The sequence below is a fragment of the Strigops habroptila genome, chromosome 4 (assembly GCF_004027225.2).
Source record: "Strigops habroptila isolate Jane chromosome 4, bStrHab1.2.pri, whole genome shotgun sequence".
Classification (NCBI taxonomy): domain Eukaryota; kingdom Metazoa; phylum Chordata; class Aves; order Psittaciformes; family Psittacidae; genus Strigops; species Strigops habroptila.
In genome coordinates, this window is record NC_046358.1 from 21,676,428 (window position 1) to 21,690,737 (window position 14,310).

The window sequence follows — 14,310 nt, forward strand, 5'->3', positions numbered from 1 at the left end:
ATGTGCCACGTGCTCAGCCGTTTATGCCACAAAACAACAGGAGATGCTTTTGGCAATGCTTACACTGTGCACACAGCTTGACTACCTGCAGGCCCATGACCTCATCACGCCATCATTCCAGTACATAGCCTATGGTACAAATGTTAAATTCAAAGCGCTTCCCCAAAAACATTCGATGTCCAATCCTATTTCACACAAGCAGGACAACTGAGCAATCCACACCTGCATCCAGCCATGCAAATCTGTTCCTTCCATGTGGTATAAAGAGACCACTGCAAAAGACTTTCTCTCCATCAGCCTCCATACGAACAAGGTCTCAGCTCAGGCAGAATTTATCTGGTTTCCCTGCTGCATTAACCTCTGAAACCAAATGGCATTATTGAGCTGCAGCCCATCCTTAACAACCAACATAGCCAGTGCAGGTAAACAGCAGCCTCGTAAAAACACTTCTACATCAGATATATAGAGTCTGTCTCAAATGCTGGAGAGATGTTTCCAGCCAAAAAGTATGAGCCTCCTTGTAAGGTGATTCCTAATGTTGGGTGGTGTGGGATGCATTGATTAACAGTCAGTTCACTAGAGAATTCAAAGTGGAGCACATGTGCAGTATAACTGGACCAGCAAGAAGCAAAAGAGCTGAAGGGAGCTAAGTGAACAGAAAAGGCCATCCCTTAAAAACCAGTTCAAAGGAAAGAGTAGAAAATTTAAATATTTTGGATAAAAAAGGAGGGGATTTTTCATCCTAGTGTAGCTTATGATACACTTGCTGGATGACAGAATGACCTGTGGGTCAAAGGTAGATCTGCTGGATTATCATTTTCACACAAGCTCTGAAGTCTGCTTGTTTTAAACCTACCTCTGATGAGTACAGGTGAAGTCTGGGCCAACATTTTTTATTATTGCCTGTTGACTTCAGTTGTCAACAAAGGCGAGTATGGACTTGTTTCCCTGTGAAAGCTGTAATAACAACTGCTTAGCCTAGAGGGGTGAAGGATCAAAAGAACTGCTTTCAAGTGGTAATCTGAGCCACAAGAGGGTCTGAGTCCTTCTTATAGTTACCGTGTCCCACAAGTGTAAAACCAGTAATATCGCCGAAGCGTCAAAGAGATGCAATCCACACCCTCACCTAAGCAAATGTTCATTTGAAGGGTAATACAACCCCCACTTTCAAGAAGGGGAAAATGGAAGACCCAAGGAACTACAGACCAGTCAGTCGCACCTCTGTGCCTGGCAAAATCTTGGAGCAGATTCTCCTGGAAAGCATACTAAGGCACATGAAAAACAATGAGGTTGTTGGTGACAGCCAACATGGCTTCACTAAGGGGAAATCCTGCCTGACCAATTTGGTGGCCTTCTATGATGGAGCCACAGAACTGATGGACAGGGGCAGAGCAGTTGACGTCATCTACCTGGACTTGTGCAAAGCATTCAACACCGCCCCGCACGACATCCTTGTCTCTAAATTGGAGAGACATCAATTTGATAGATGGACCACTCAGTGGATAAAGAACTGGCTGGATGGCCACACACAAAGAGTTGTGGTCAACAGCTCAATGTCCAGTTGGAAAACAGTAACGAGTGGTGTCTCTCAGGGATCGGTGTTGGGACCTGTCTTGTTCAGCATCTTTGTCAGTGACATGGACAGTGGAATTGAGTGCGGCCTCAGCAAGTTTGCCAACAATGCCAAGCTGTGTGGTTCAGTTGATACGCTGGAAGGAAGGGATGCCATCCAGAGGGACCTTGACACACTCGTGAGGTAGACTGATGCCAACCTCATGAAGTTTAACCAAGCCAAGTGAAGGTCCTACACCTGGGTCAGGGCAATCCCAGGCACAGCTACAGGTTGGGTGGAGAAGAGATTCAGAGCAGCCCTGTGGAGAAGGACTTAGGGGTGTTGGTTGACGAGAAGTTTAACATGAGCCAGCTTCAGTGTGCGCTTGCAGCCCAGAAACCAACCGTATCCTGGGCTGCATCAAAAGGAGTGTGACCAGCAGGTCAAAGGAGGTGATCATGCCCCTCTACTCTGCTCTCGTGAGACCTCACTTGGAGTATTGTGTACAGTTCTGGTGTCCTCAACATAAAAAGGACATGGAGCTGTTGGAGCGAGTCCAGAGGAGGGTCACGAGGATGATGAGGGGGCTGGAGCACCTCCCGTATGAAGACAGGCTGAGAAAGTTGGGGCTGTTCAGCCTGGAGAAGAGAAGGTGGCGTGGAGAACTCATAGCAGCCTTCCAGTATCTGAAGGGGGCTTATAAGGATGCGGGGGAGGGACTCTTCATTAGGGACTGTAGTGGCAGGACAAGGGGTAACAGGTTCAAACTTAAACAAGGGAGTTCAGGTTAGATATAAGGAAGAAGTTCTTTACAGTGAGGGTGGTGAGGCACTGAAACAGGTTGCCCAAAGAAGTGGTAAATGCTCCATCCCTGGCAGTGTTCAAGGCCAGGTTGGACAGAGCCTTGGGCAATACGGTTTAGTGCGACGTGTCCCTGCCCATGGCAGCGGGGTTGGAGCTAGATGATCTTTAGTTCCTTCCCTACTCTAATTATTCTATGATTCCATGATCTCCATCTTGTAGCCAATACCCTGTTTGTCAACTCTTAACATTTTTCCTAAATCACTCTAATACCTGGGAATACATTAAAAAGCAAGCTCATTTTCACCTTCAGCATCCTACACTGGGGGAAATCCAGCAAAAGAGAGCACAAAGACCTTAGCAACTACATTAAATGGAGGGCTGCATTTTTATCTATGTGTCCAAGGCTTACTTTCTAACCGAGCCTGCTACCTGGCTGCTGGGGCACGTCTTGCTGACTCCGAATGCATGGCACCAGTAGCAGCATCATCCTCCCACATCACACCCCTCCCTCTGCATCTGCTAAGGCAGAAAAGTGCAATGAAAGGCATTACTGCCCAGCCAAGATGCAACAGTCTCAGGAAAGGTCTTTTCTATGGGGACTATAAATTAGGTTGGTATGAGAAAGCACTTAGTAACTTGGATCAAAAAGGTTCCCTCCACTGTTGAGACTTGTTACAGAGAGTGACTTTGGAGATTTTTTTATTTTTTTTTGCCACCCCCTTTCCTTTATGTACTTCCTCTACAAGAGCAGTAACACCAAAACAACTAAAGCTGAACAGAAAACAGAAAAGCCTCTGTGCAGCCCTGGCCCTGCCACCTGTCTGGGGTTGGCTCTGACTTCTGCAGAATCAAGATGCTATTCGTGGAGCCTGAAAAGTGTCCTAAGTTCGCAGTCATTCAGATGTCTCACAGACATGATTTATGGTCAAAGCACTATATTTTAATTGTTTCTTTACAAACTATATTTCACGCATCGTATTAATAAAAGGTCACTGAGAAAGCTATCAAGAGGATTTTAAAAATTAATTTTAAAATCCATTTGGAATGACATTTATCAAAGTAAAAAATGCTGGAAAATAAATCTTGTCATTCTTTTGATTTCCACAGTCAGCTTTTTATTGCATTTTTTAAGCAAAATGTAAGTCATCCTCGCTATAAACACGGAGGATTTAAGGAAAGTAAACAGAGGCTGAACTACCCTCAGACGAAGCCATCTGGTTTAGATTAGGGCAAGCAGAAGGCATTCCTAGGAAGTAGAGATTTCTCACATAAAAACAAAACACAACTCCTTTAAGTCTAAAGTATATGCACCCATTTGCACATGCTGCAGGTGAACCCTCCCTCTCTGAACCAGGCCATAAACTTAAACCTAACTTTAAATGTATTAAAATTCTCTGGAACATACATTGGTCTTTGGATAAATTTACAATTTTAAATAAATATGCTTTAAAAGTTTTACTTAAGTCACTTTCTGTTTTCCAGTGCCCAATTTTTCCAATTTCCTAATGGTGCATTTTTAAATATATTTTTAAAGCAACTTGGAAATTCATAAAGATTCACAGAGCCAAAATATTTTCCCTTAGAACCAGTACCAGTTGTATATATTCAAATTAGAAATACAGCATGGCAAGGATTTCATTTTGCATAAGATGAAAGAAAAAGCAATTTGCTAAACAAGCTCTATTTCACTGTGATACCTTTATAGCACATGGCATGGCTACTTTACCACTTTAATGCAATACATAGCAGTCCATGCTAATAACACAGTCAACTGAAAGCATATAGTAAGACCTCTTTTTTCCATAATACACACAGATAATTATAATAGGTGTACCATTTCAGCAGTTTTAATGTTCTGCCTCTCAGCCAGATTCCAACACGTCTAGGAAGCCTGAACTCTCCTCACTTCTCTGCTTCTCTGTTAAATTGAATGGCAACGCTGAGCACTGCTAACATGTTTTTTCATTTGAGTAGTAACCTTACATTCATTTGTCAGGTCTAGAATTAAAAACATCAATATAAAACTATTTTTTAAAGTTGGCCACTACAAATCAGCTGTCTTACCCAGAGTTACACCAGCTCACCCCCTCTAGAGAGCTTGCTGTCTGGTCAGACTACTTATCACTGCTACTGGGGATTATTTTTTGTAATTTTTCACAACAGGCCACTTGGTTAAAGCAGCTGATTACATCCTCACCTTTTGCACCTTCATTGCAATCCTAGTCTTCCCCTTCCTGGACCTTCCTCCTTAATTACTGTTCCTCTTCGCAGCTCCCAAAGCCTACAGTTATTATTTTGGTTTGAGCAGCACCCACACTATGCTTTAAAGACATATCCCAGTTCAAAAAATTTATAATCTATACAATGGATTTTCACACTTGAACTCCAAACATATATTAAAAATTTATGATGTCCTGCACTTCTGACCCCCAACATTCAGCCCAGAAGTGTTTTTGCAACCGTAAGTGACATTATGAGGTAATACATGCGAGTCTGGGGAGGAAAATGAGAAGAGCAGAAATCATGTCATATTTTTAATCTCCGCAGATAATTCCACTACTGTCACTATTAAAGCTAACCATAAATAAAAAAATATGGATCCTGGAGAAATATTTGTAGGTATGAGGTCTCCTGAGGTTTGACAGCCATACTCTGGGGCTGTATTTTCATGTCGACAAAGCACTGGGCACATGGCACCCTGTGTCAGCCACCGTGAAAAGGTTTGTTCCACGTCACCCACCTGGGCTCTGCCAGCACCCGCCAAAAGCCACAGGCACCTTCATCAGACAAGGCAAGCAGAGACGGACATCCAAGATGAGAAGGACAAAGCACCTCTTGGAGGTGCCTATTGCTCTCCCACAACTACAAAGGAAGGCTCAGTAATTAGTTTAGAATAAACATCCACCTTTTTGGTGGCTGAAAATAGTTGAGACGAAGCCCAGCCTTTACCTGTGCCTGTCTTCCCCTCTTTAGAAAACTAATCATGCTCACTTTGTATGCAGCACTGAGTTAAATCACTGAGAGGTAAGGCGCTTGGTTAACAGCTTCCTACCAGGGAGTTTGACACTTGTTTCAAGACCCCCACTGGGAGTCTTTCCTTTGGTAAGGAAACAAGACAAAAGTACAGATTCCCAGTGAAACGGGTATTTATAGGATGGTAAAAATAACTTGCATAATAACCGAGAGTGTAAAATCCCCAAGAAAGAGACCACCTTTTTCTTCTACATTTATACAGTACCTTGCATAAACGGGGGCCAAAGATTCCAAGATGCAGACACATTACACACAATAAATAGTACATTCAATGATGTCCTTTCTACTGCAATTCTTCTTTTTTCTCCAGAATTCCTCTAGCCAGATCAGCTTTGCCCCATAAGAAGATGGGATATGTTATTAAAGACAGACAACTCTGAAATTCTGTATATCCACAGCTCTCTCCTGGCTTGATCTTAAGCCTAAGTCCCGTTTCCAACTTCATAGGATCACAGAATAGTTTAGGTTGGGAAGGACCTTAAGATCATCTAGTTCCAACCCCGCTGCCATGGGCAGGAACACCTCAACCTAGACCATGTCACCCAAGGCTCTGCCCAACCTGGTCTTGAACACTGCCAGGGATGGAGCATTTACCACTTCTTTGGGCAACCTGTTTCAGTGCCTCACCACCCTCACTGTAAAGAACTTCTTCCTTATATCTAACCTGAACTTCCCCTGTTTAACTCATTACCCTTTGCCGTATCACTAGTCCCTGATGAAGAGTCCCTCTCTAGCATCCTTGTAGGCCCCCTTCAGATATTGGAAGGCTGCTATGAGGTCTCCATGCAGCCTTCTCCAGGCTGAACAGCCCCAACTTTTTCAGCCTGTCTTCATATGGGAGGTGCTCCAGCCCCCTCATCATCCTCGTGGCCCTCCTCTGGATCACCTCCTTTGACCTGCTGGTCACATTCCTTTTGATGCAGCCCAGGATATGGTTGGTTTCTGGGCTGCAAGCGCACACTGAAGCCAGCTCATGTTCAGTTTCTCATCAACCAACACCCCCAAGTGCTTCTCTGCAGAGCTGCTCTGAATTACTTCTCTGCCCAACCTGTAGCTGTGCCTGGGATTGTGCCAACCCAGGTGCAGGACCTTGCACTTGGCTTTGTTGAACTTCATGAGGTTGGCAGTGACCCACCTCTCAAGCATGTCTCTGAATGGCAATCCCTTCCCTCCAGCAAATTAACTGAACCACACAGCTTCAGGAAAGAACAACCTAAATCACTTCTCTTACCAGGGTTTAAAAAAAAAAAAAAAAAAAAAAAAAAAAGTAAACTTTTCTAACAGGAAAGGAAGTTCAGACTTGAAAACCAACAGAAGTCAGGGAATTCCAGTCTTTGCAAAATTTTAAGATGAGGCTAGATGAGCATTGGACAAGGATGCCCTGGAGTGGATGCAGTCCTAGCAAGGACTATACTAGCTGATTCCTGAAATCCCTCCAATCCTATTTCCTTCAACACCTGTGATTCCTCAAGGGAAAAAGCACAGGGAAGCACTTTCTGCCTCACCCACCCAAATAGCTTCCTCAGACATGAGGCCTTTAATAATACAAGAGGCAGTAGAATTCAGACAGACACAGAAAGCACAATCTGGGAAGAGATGCGCAACACAGTCTTCAGTAACTACATTTGACCTTAAATGAATAAAACAAAAGGGGGGGGGGGCGGGGGGAGAAAGAAAAAAGAAAACAACGGAAGCCTCACTTCTCTCCAAAAACTGCTTCTAAATCTGAACTGTCCTTGCAGATGCCTGGATCACATCCAAGCAGCCTCCAACACTCACAGTCTAACAGTGTTTGTCCTTTCATTAAAGGTCATTGTTTTCCAGGCTACTGAGTTTCTCTGCACATTTCTAGATCACACTTAAGCTCTGTTGCACTATACACATTTTTCCTTCACAGGGGTTAAATGAGGCAACTCAGTTTTATCTTAGAATAATGCAGTGGTTAGGGAAAACCACATCTATCAGTCAGCATTGTTAAGGAGGAAGAAATCTGGAGCTGGCTGTTAGTGAATTATTTAAGACAAGAATGAGGGCAGACAAGGAATGAGCAAAGAAATGGAAATACTTTTGCTTTCAGAGAGTACAGGCTTCTTAACCCAGTAGCTTTACCACATTTTTTCTACATTTCTGCAATATACACAGAATTTAAAAATGTAATTATAAGATAGTATCAAATGCCTTACATCAGACAAATTGATCCCTAATGCATGGAGCAGTATTTTAGAGAAAAACACTCACAGCAGCACTCTCATAAACTATGAAGAGCTGAATGGGCCAGGTTTTTTCCCCTTTCCCTTTTTGTCTTTTATCAGAGAGCGAGCTGACATTAGTGGAGATTCATTGGATTTAAATGAATCCCACCTCTAAAAGGTGGGATGTATGTGTATTTGTATTTATTTGAGAGGTGCATCCCACCTCTCAAAGGTGGGATGTATGTGCATTTATAAATTTCCATTTAAGAAAGAAGTATGGTCAGGAGGTATTATGTATCCAGGCCTTTTCTGGGAAGGAAACACAACAGTCACCCTGTAAAAGTAACGTTACACAGCAGCATTCTCAAATATTTATCTCTGACAATCTTGGAGCTCAACCAGCTGAAGCTACCAAGCAATATTAGGCAGTGTTTATGTATAACAACACATAGGGCATTATGTTAAATTTAAAGCTATCTAGCATCAACATATCTGGTCTTGCAAGATCTGCTAGCACATCTTTAAATTAAAACCATGACTTCTATTTGTACACATATCATCATTACTCACGCTACCCTGTTTCCTACGTTTAGGAATAAGTCTTAGTCAAAACCTATCACTACATCCTTCCTCTTAGCATGGTTCCATAGATAGCCACAAATCCGTAATGAACTTGCTTTTAAAGGTAACACACACCTCTATAAAGCTTTTTCATATCACATGAAAGTTCTTAACATATACACAGAATATAGGAAATCAACATCAATGCTTAAATCCAAGTGCAATACATTCACAGGCACGTGGCTCTGAAGAAACCTTCTGAACACCCCCCCTTACAGCAAACTGTTTTGCAGCACATCTAACCTGAAGATTAATGCCCTCCATCATAGACTATCAATAGCATCTGTTGAAATGAACACAGCCTTCGAAGCTCAGGGCTAAACTTGAGGGACAAATTCATCTTTGATATAACCCCATGAAGTTCTCAGAGTTTCCTGTGTGACAATCTCGGCCTTTTAGGTTTTCCTAAAAGGGTCACCAGGTATGTGACAGTCAAATAACATCATCCACATACATGAAGCTGAAACAAGTGCCAAAACATCTGAGGAAAGGATCTCACCATTTGAGACAGGCAAGCAAATTCCTTGTGACCTCTGACAGAACATTGTTCAAAGCTCTTTTTCAGCTCTTCAAGCATGGTTTAGAATACCATTAGCTGATCCCCTCTAAGATAAATACATATACATCTCACATTTTATCTTTATCTCTGTATACCCACACAGACATAAACAAAAGTCAAACATCTGAATTATCGCTACTTACTAGACAAGACTGAGGCAGAAAGCTGTTCACCCTGGAGATACTCCACATGCCCTCAAGGTACTGCTGAGCTTGGATGGTGACCGAGCTCAGAGCGCCGCTGAGACCACTGGGGGCCACTGTGACTTGAACACTGGAGTTTGGAAAACTGCCCGTGCCTTGAGACCATCCAAGTCCCTTCTTCCTCTCTGCTCCAGAGAAGAGATTCATCGACTTTCCAGGCTGCCTGCCCACCTGCCCAGCAATGAGTGGCAGGTCTCTCTGCGATGAGAGTGTGACCATCCTGGGTACCATGCTGGTCACTGCCCCAGTGCCAGGCGGGATGTCAGGCATTTCTGCGTAGCTGGTTTGATTGAGGGCATGCATCATCTGAATGGCTTCCTGCTTCAGCTGATTCAAGTGAGTGGCACAAGTTTCACATCTGCTCTCTCCTTCATTCCTGTTTTTCTGTAAATAGTCAGGCACTTGAAGCTTGTCAAAAATTAAAGCTGATAATTGTGGGTCCTAAAGAAGTGGGGAAAGGCAGAAAAAAAAAAAACCATACTGAGTTAAAACAATGCAGAAAGATAAGAAGACAGACAAAGGCAAAAGTTCTCTGTGGTTTGCTCTCCACCCATGGAAGTACTTAACATCTATTCTGTTAGTTCTCAGCCTTCCCTGCTCCCCGAATACCCTAAAAGACTTGCAGGTTACAGTGGATTAATAAACCATAAGTAAATTCATTTGTATTAGACCCAGCATGAAAATTATCATCAGAATTAAACAGTGGAGCTGTGGTGTACTTGGTAACGATTCATTCTTCTAACTAACTCTCCTTTGGAGACATCTAATGTGCCTGTGCTTCCCATGCCCAGGAACAATGTTAGTTGAGATGCTGAACCTACCACTATCATAATGAATTTCAAAGGCATACCACCACCTTAAATCCAGGAAAAATTAGACTTTAAAAGCATTTAAAAAAATTAGTGCATGACCTGGTAAACATTTTGTTGTTCTCCCCCTCAGAAATGATTAATCAAGTGGCATAAAAAACAGTTTACATGGTGCTGCCCACAGCTGGCTCCTCTGCTAGCAAGGACTGTTATTTCTGATCTTTGCAACCCAGATGGTTGCAATATTCCCCTACACTACAGTTGCTTTGATGAGAAATAGATTTGAGCCTAGAGCCATGTATGAAGGTGTGACAATGTGCACACTGAGAAGCTGATTTAAAAGCAACACCTATTTTGTTTCCACAGAGTAATTCCGCCCCACATCCCCGCTGCAAGCTCATTTTAAGGCTGCCCAGACATTTTAAAACTCAGCTCTGTGTTTCCAGTTCAGAGATAGGTAATTCTACCTCCTGAAACGCACAAATGCCTTCCTATCCCAAGCCTGCTACTGTAAAGATTAGTCAAGAGATTAAATCCAGCCCTGTTGTAAGTCTGCTATCAAGAGTAATGCCATGTAGTAATACTGACCCAACTTCACACACTCTCATTTAGCTCTCTAAACAATTAAGGTTTTAATGAAATCACAGCACAGCCAAACGTTCATTTGTATAATTATTTTAAATGAAAATATTTAATTTGCTTGTTAATAAATGAGAGCACACAAAGCTAGTAAGTCAGCCACCCAATATATGCTGATCTGGGTATCCCCAGATCAGTACTCATTTTTAAAAAAATGTATTACTTTATGCCAAGCTGCAATAGTTCTCTAGCAAATGAATGTCCTATTAGAAAACTAGCTAATTCTGGTTTTCATTACAACACACATCAATAAAACTCTTTTAAGAAGTCTCGGCACTGGTACTTTGGCTTTGCTCATTTTTTTTCAACTGCACAATTTCCCTTTGCTGTGAATTCAGAAACCCTTAAAACACAGAGTAACTTCTGCAGCAGCACCACAAGTGAATTTCTCCTTTTCAGCTGCTGGACTACTCCTGCAATAGCTTTTAATCTATCTCACAAGACACAGTACAGTGTTGATAGAAACAATTCAGAGCATATCCAGTATCACAGCATTCTGCAGCCAAAAGCCATTAAAGTTGCTCTTTCTGCAATAATCTAAATTATTATTTATTGACTTAAAAAAAAAAAAAAAAAAACCACCAAAACACCACACCACAAGAAAACCCCCACCTTCTCAGGCTAAGGAAAGCTACTCCTGCTGCTGTCTGAAATAAATTGCATTCACATTAGTGGACCAGTTTACAAAAATCAAGTGAAAGACACTGGTTCATTTTTGTCTCTTTACTGAGGTTTAGATCCTAGTAAAAATGCCTTTGAAGTTACACCATTTGCCTACCCTCATGAGCAAGAAAATTCTTTCCCTCCAAACCTCCCAGAAGATAACTAAGTAACAGATATTATTCAGGAAAAAAGTAATTAATATTTTAGAAACTTTTCTCTACCTTTCAGCAGAAAGTGCTATTGGTTAGACTTAAAATACAGAAAGATTTAGTGCTGCAAGCGCTATTAAGCCTCCGGCAAACCAAAAGCCATGCAGTCTACCTCCCAAGAAAAACAAACAGCACCACACAGAAACCTTCCCAAAGGAGAGCCCTTCAAGCAAATTCTTGCCAAGGCTGACACACAGCATCTATTCAAACAGACCCAGAAAACAGCACCTTCCAGCACTGGGTGCCCATTCCACAGCTAGGCACATCCCTGGGCTCCTTTGATGCAAGTTGGGCACTCAAGGAAGCACCTACAGCCAACTGCATGAGCCTCATCTGGCAATGTTTAAATTGCTATCAAATGTCAAAAGTTTCAAATGAGCAATTAAAGCGAATTACTAGGTGAAACAGGCTTCCCGTTTAAAAGAAACAACTTCTTTTGATGTAGGGAAAATTAATGACCCCAATTGTAGCTCCATAAACACAGTTTACAGTGTAAGGCAGATCAGAGTCAGGCCTGTCTTGCAGTTACGAGGAAATAGAGTGGATGCCATATTAAAGGGGGGAACAAACAAAAAAAAAGTATTTATATTATTATACAGAGCAAACCATATAAGCACATAGTATCACAGATTTAAACCTTCTAATTTATTTATAGTTTGGTTTAAAAAAAAAAAAAAAAAAAAAAAAGGAAAAAAAAAAAAAAGGGCATCTCATTTCCAGTGCTTGTATTTTGCCTAGTGTTTGCAAAGAACCTTTTAACCTACTCATCCAGCCTCTGTGATCCCCAGTTTGCATCTGTGGCCATCCTCCTCCAGCACCTCACCCAGGGCCCAGCTGTATGGTTAGATTACTTTTATTTTTCCACTCTGTGTGACAAAAACACCTGGCTAATGGTTGGGCGTGAAGGGCAGAGGAAACACAAGTTACTGTTAAAAACATTAACCATAACTTAAAAGTTAAGCCAGCCCATTAAAGAGGTTTTACTACCTGGTGACAATGCCCGGTCCTGGGGAGGCCCCACTTCAGCAGCTCGCACCCTAACAAGGCTAGAGTGGAAGTTACAGGCTCATGTTTTACAGAGGGAAGAAATAAAACTTGAGTGACCAAATGCATTAGATGCACACATGGGAGGAGGGGAAGCAGCTAAAGCCATCCTTGTTACAGTTCCGCTGACAGAGAGGCAAACCAGACAAAAGGCTTTGCAAGTTGTTGGGGGAATTGGCACAAAAATTAAACATACAACATTCAAGCCTCTATGCCAAACGGTGCTCCAAAACCACTTTAGTCTACCAAGCTACAAAGGTGATCCCTTTATTCCTCCACAGCATAAACAAACTATGCTCTTTGTCACACCTACTTTCCGAATACTGTTCTTACCTTCTGAACAAGCAGGATAAGCAAAATACTGTGTTGTAACATTCACAGCTTCCCTTCCTACTCCAGAAACCAAAACCCTCATTCTAGTCTCAGCTCATTAACTTTTACATAAAAATTTTAGATATTCAAACCACAGACTGTTAGAAGGGTAAAATAAATGGCCCCACTAAGGACAACTGCACTGAGGAGCCCAGCAGACCCAGCGAGGTTAAGGCATGAAATAATTACATACACTTATGTAAGGAAGGATTTTCTGAAACACTTGAATTTACCACTGGTTTTCAGCAAGTGTTTCTTACAGATACAAGCAAGTTCACAAACTGCTGCTTGGAGATTAAACACACACGTGCAAACTGCCCACATCAGGAAGGTACACAGACATGGTCTGCATTTCCTTCCGAGCTCAACCGGGCAGGATGGTAAATTTGGAAAACCTGAACTGTGCTCTCTTTAGAGCAAACAGCGAAACACCCATTTAGTTTAACACCAGCTGCATTTAGCCTGGAGATTTTTTAAAGCCTTCAGGCTTTATTTCTGAAACGGGGGGGGGGGGAGTCATTTAATTCCCATTTCCCTCCCTGATGTATACATACATACCTCCACTGCTGCTGCCCCGCCATGAAATCAAGCGAGGGCCAAGCAGGGCTTCAGAGATTCAGGTAACACTGATATGCTGCTGTGTATGGGGACACAAGCAAAGCCCACATCTCAACTGTAAAATACTACAGCCTGAGACCACTGCCCTTGAAACTACGGACAGACTCAAAGCAACTGGCATGTGGCCAAAGGCCAACATCTCTGAAAAGCCCTGCTACAGGTTAGGCACCAAAGTCATAGCCAGGTTTGCAAAGCATGTAACACCAAATGAATTCTTTCAAAAACCTGAAGCAGTTTGTCAACGATTCTGCACTTTAAAAAATTAGATTCATTTGAAGTTTTAGCTCAATCTGTAATTTCCCAAGTATTTGAAGTTTGTACTTAGATATTTTGTTTAACTAACAAGCAGTAAGTGCTTTATTTTTTTTCCGTTACACAAGAAAAACAAAGATATAAGCTTTAAATCTTACCTGCAGCTACTGGCTTCTAACTCCCAAACTAAGAGGAGAGGACACAGAAAAGCATCTGGATTCTCACTTAAGAAGTCCCTGAAGTAATACCCACCCATCTGTAACCTAATCCTTTCAGCGAGGAACTATCCACAGAGTGCGAACAAACGATGACAAACAAATGATGAAAAGTAAAATTGCCAACAACCATCCTCAGTAATTACCTGCAATTCTGTCTGGCACTATTTTCTGCAATGTAAGCGTATCTGGAGCAGTATTTGAATAAATTAAATTCTTGATATAAAGATAATTTAAAAGAAAAAAGAATAACTGAATGTCACACTGAAATATATACTTAAATATAGACATAGGTAAATAACATTTTAAAGGATGCTTTGGGAGAAAGGAATGTACTTTCCCAGTGCAAAAGAATCAATATTAATGATTTTTCATCTTGATTGTCTTTCCAGATTTCTGCCATGCTGCTTACAAATTAGTTATCTTACATGACATTGTGAAATATCCACCAATATCTTCTATATTGACAAATACTTAGAAAGCTGATGCTTGCTTTCAATTATACAGCAGTCATTGTCAGAAACA

The 14,310-nt window shown here is 41.8% G+C and overlaps 1 protein-coding gene across 2 annotated transcripts in view; it reads right to left on the minus strand.

The window, feature by feature from the left end:
• The window catches only part of KIF26A (kinesin family member 26A), a 105,572-nt gene that overhangs the window by 60,490 nt on the left and 30,772 nt on the right, over positions 1 to 14,310 (minus strand). For both annotated transcript variants that reach the window (XM_030484459.1, XM_030484458.1), the window contains exon 4: positions 8,905 to 9,405. In XM_030484459.1, coding sequence (XP_030340319.1) covers positions 8,905 to 9,405 — 501 coding nt within the window. The remainder of the gene's footprint in view (positions 1 to 8,904; positions 9,406 to 14,310) is intronic.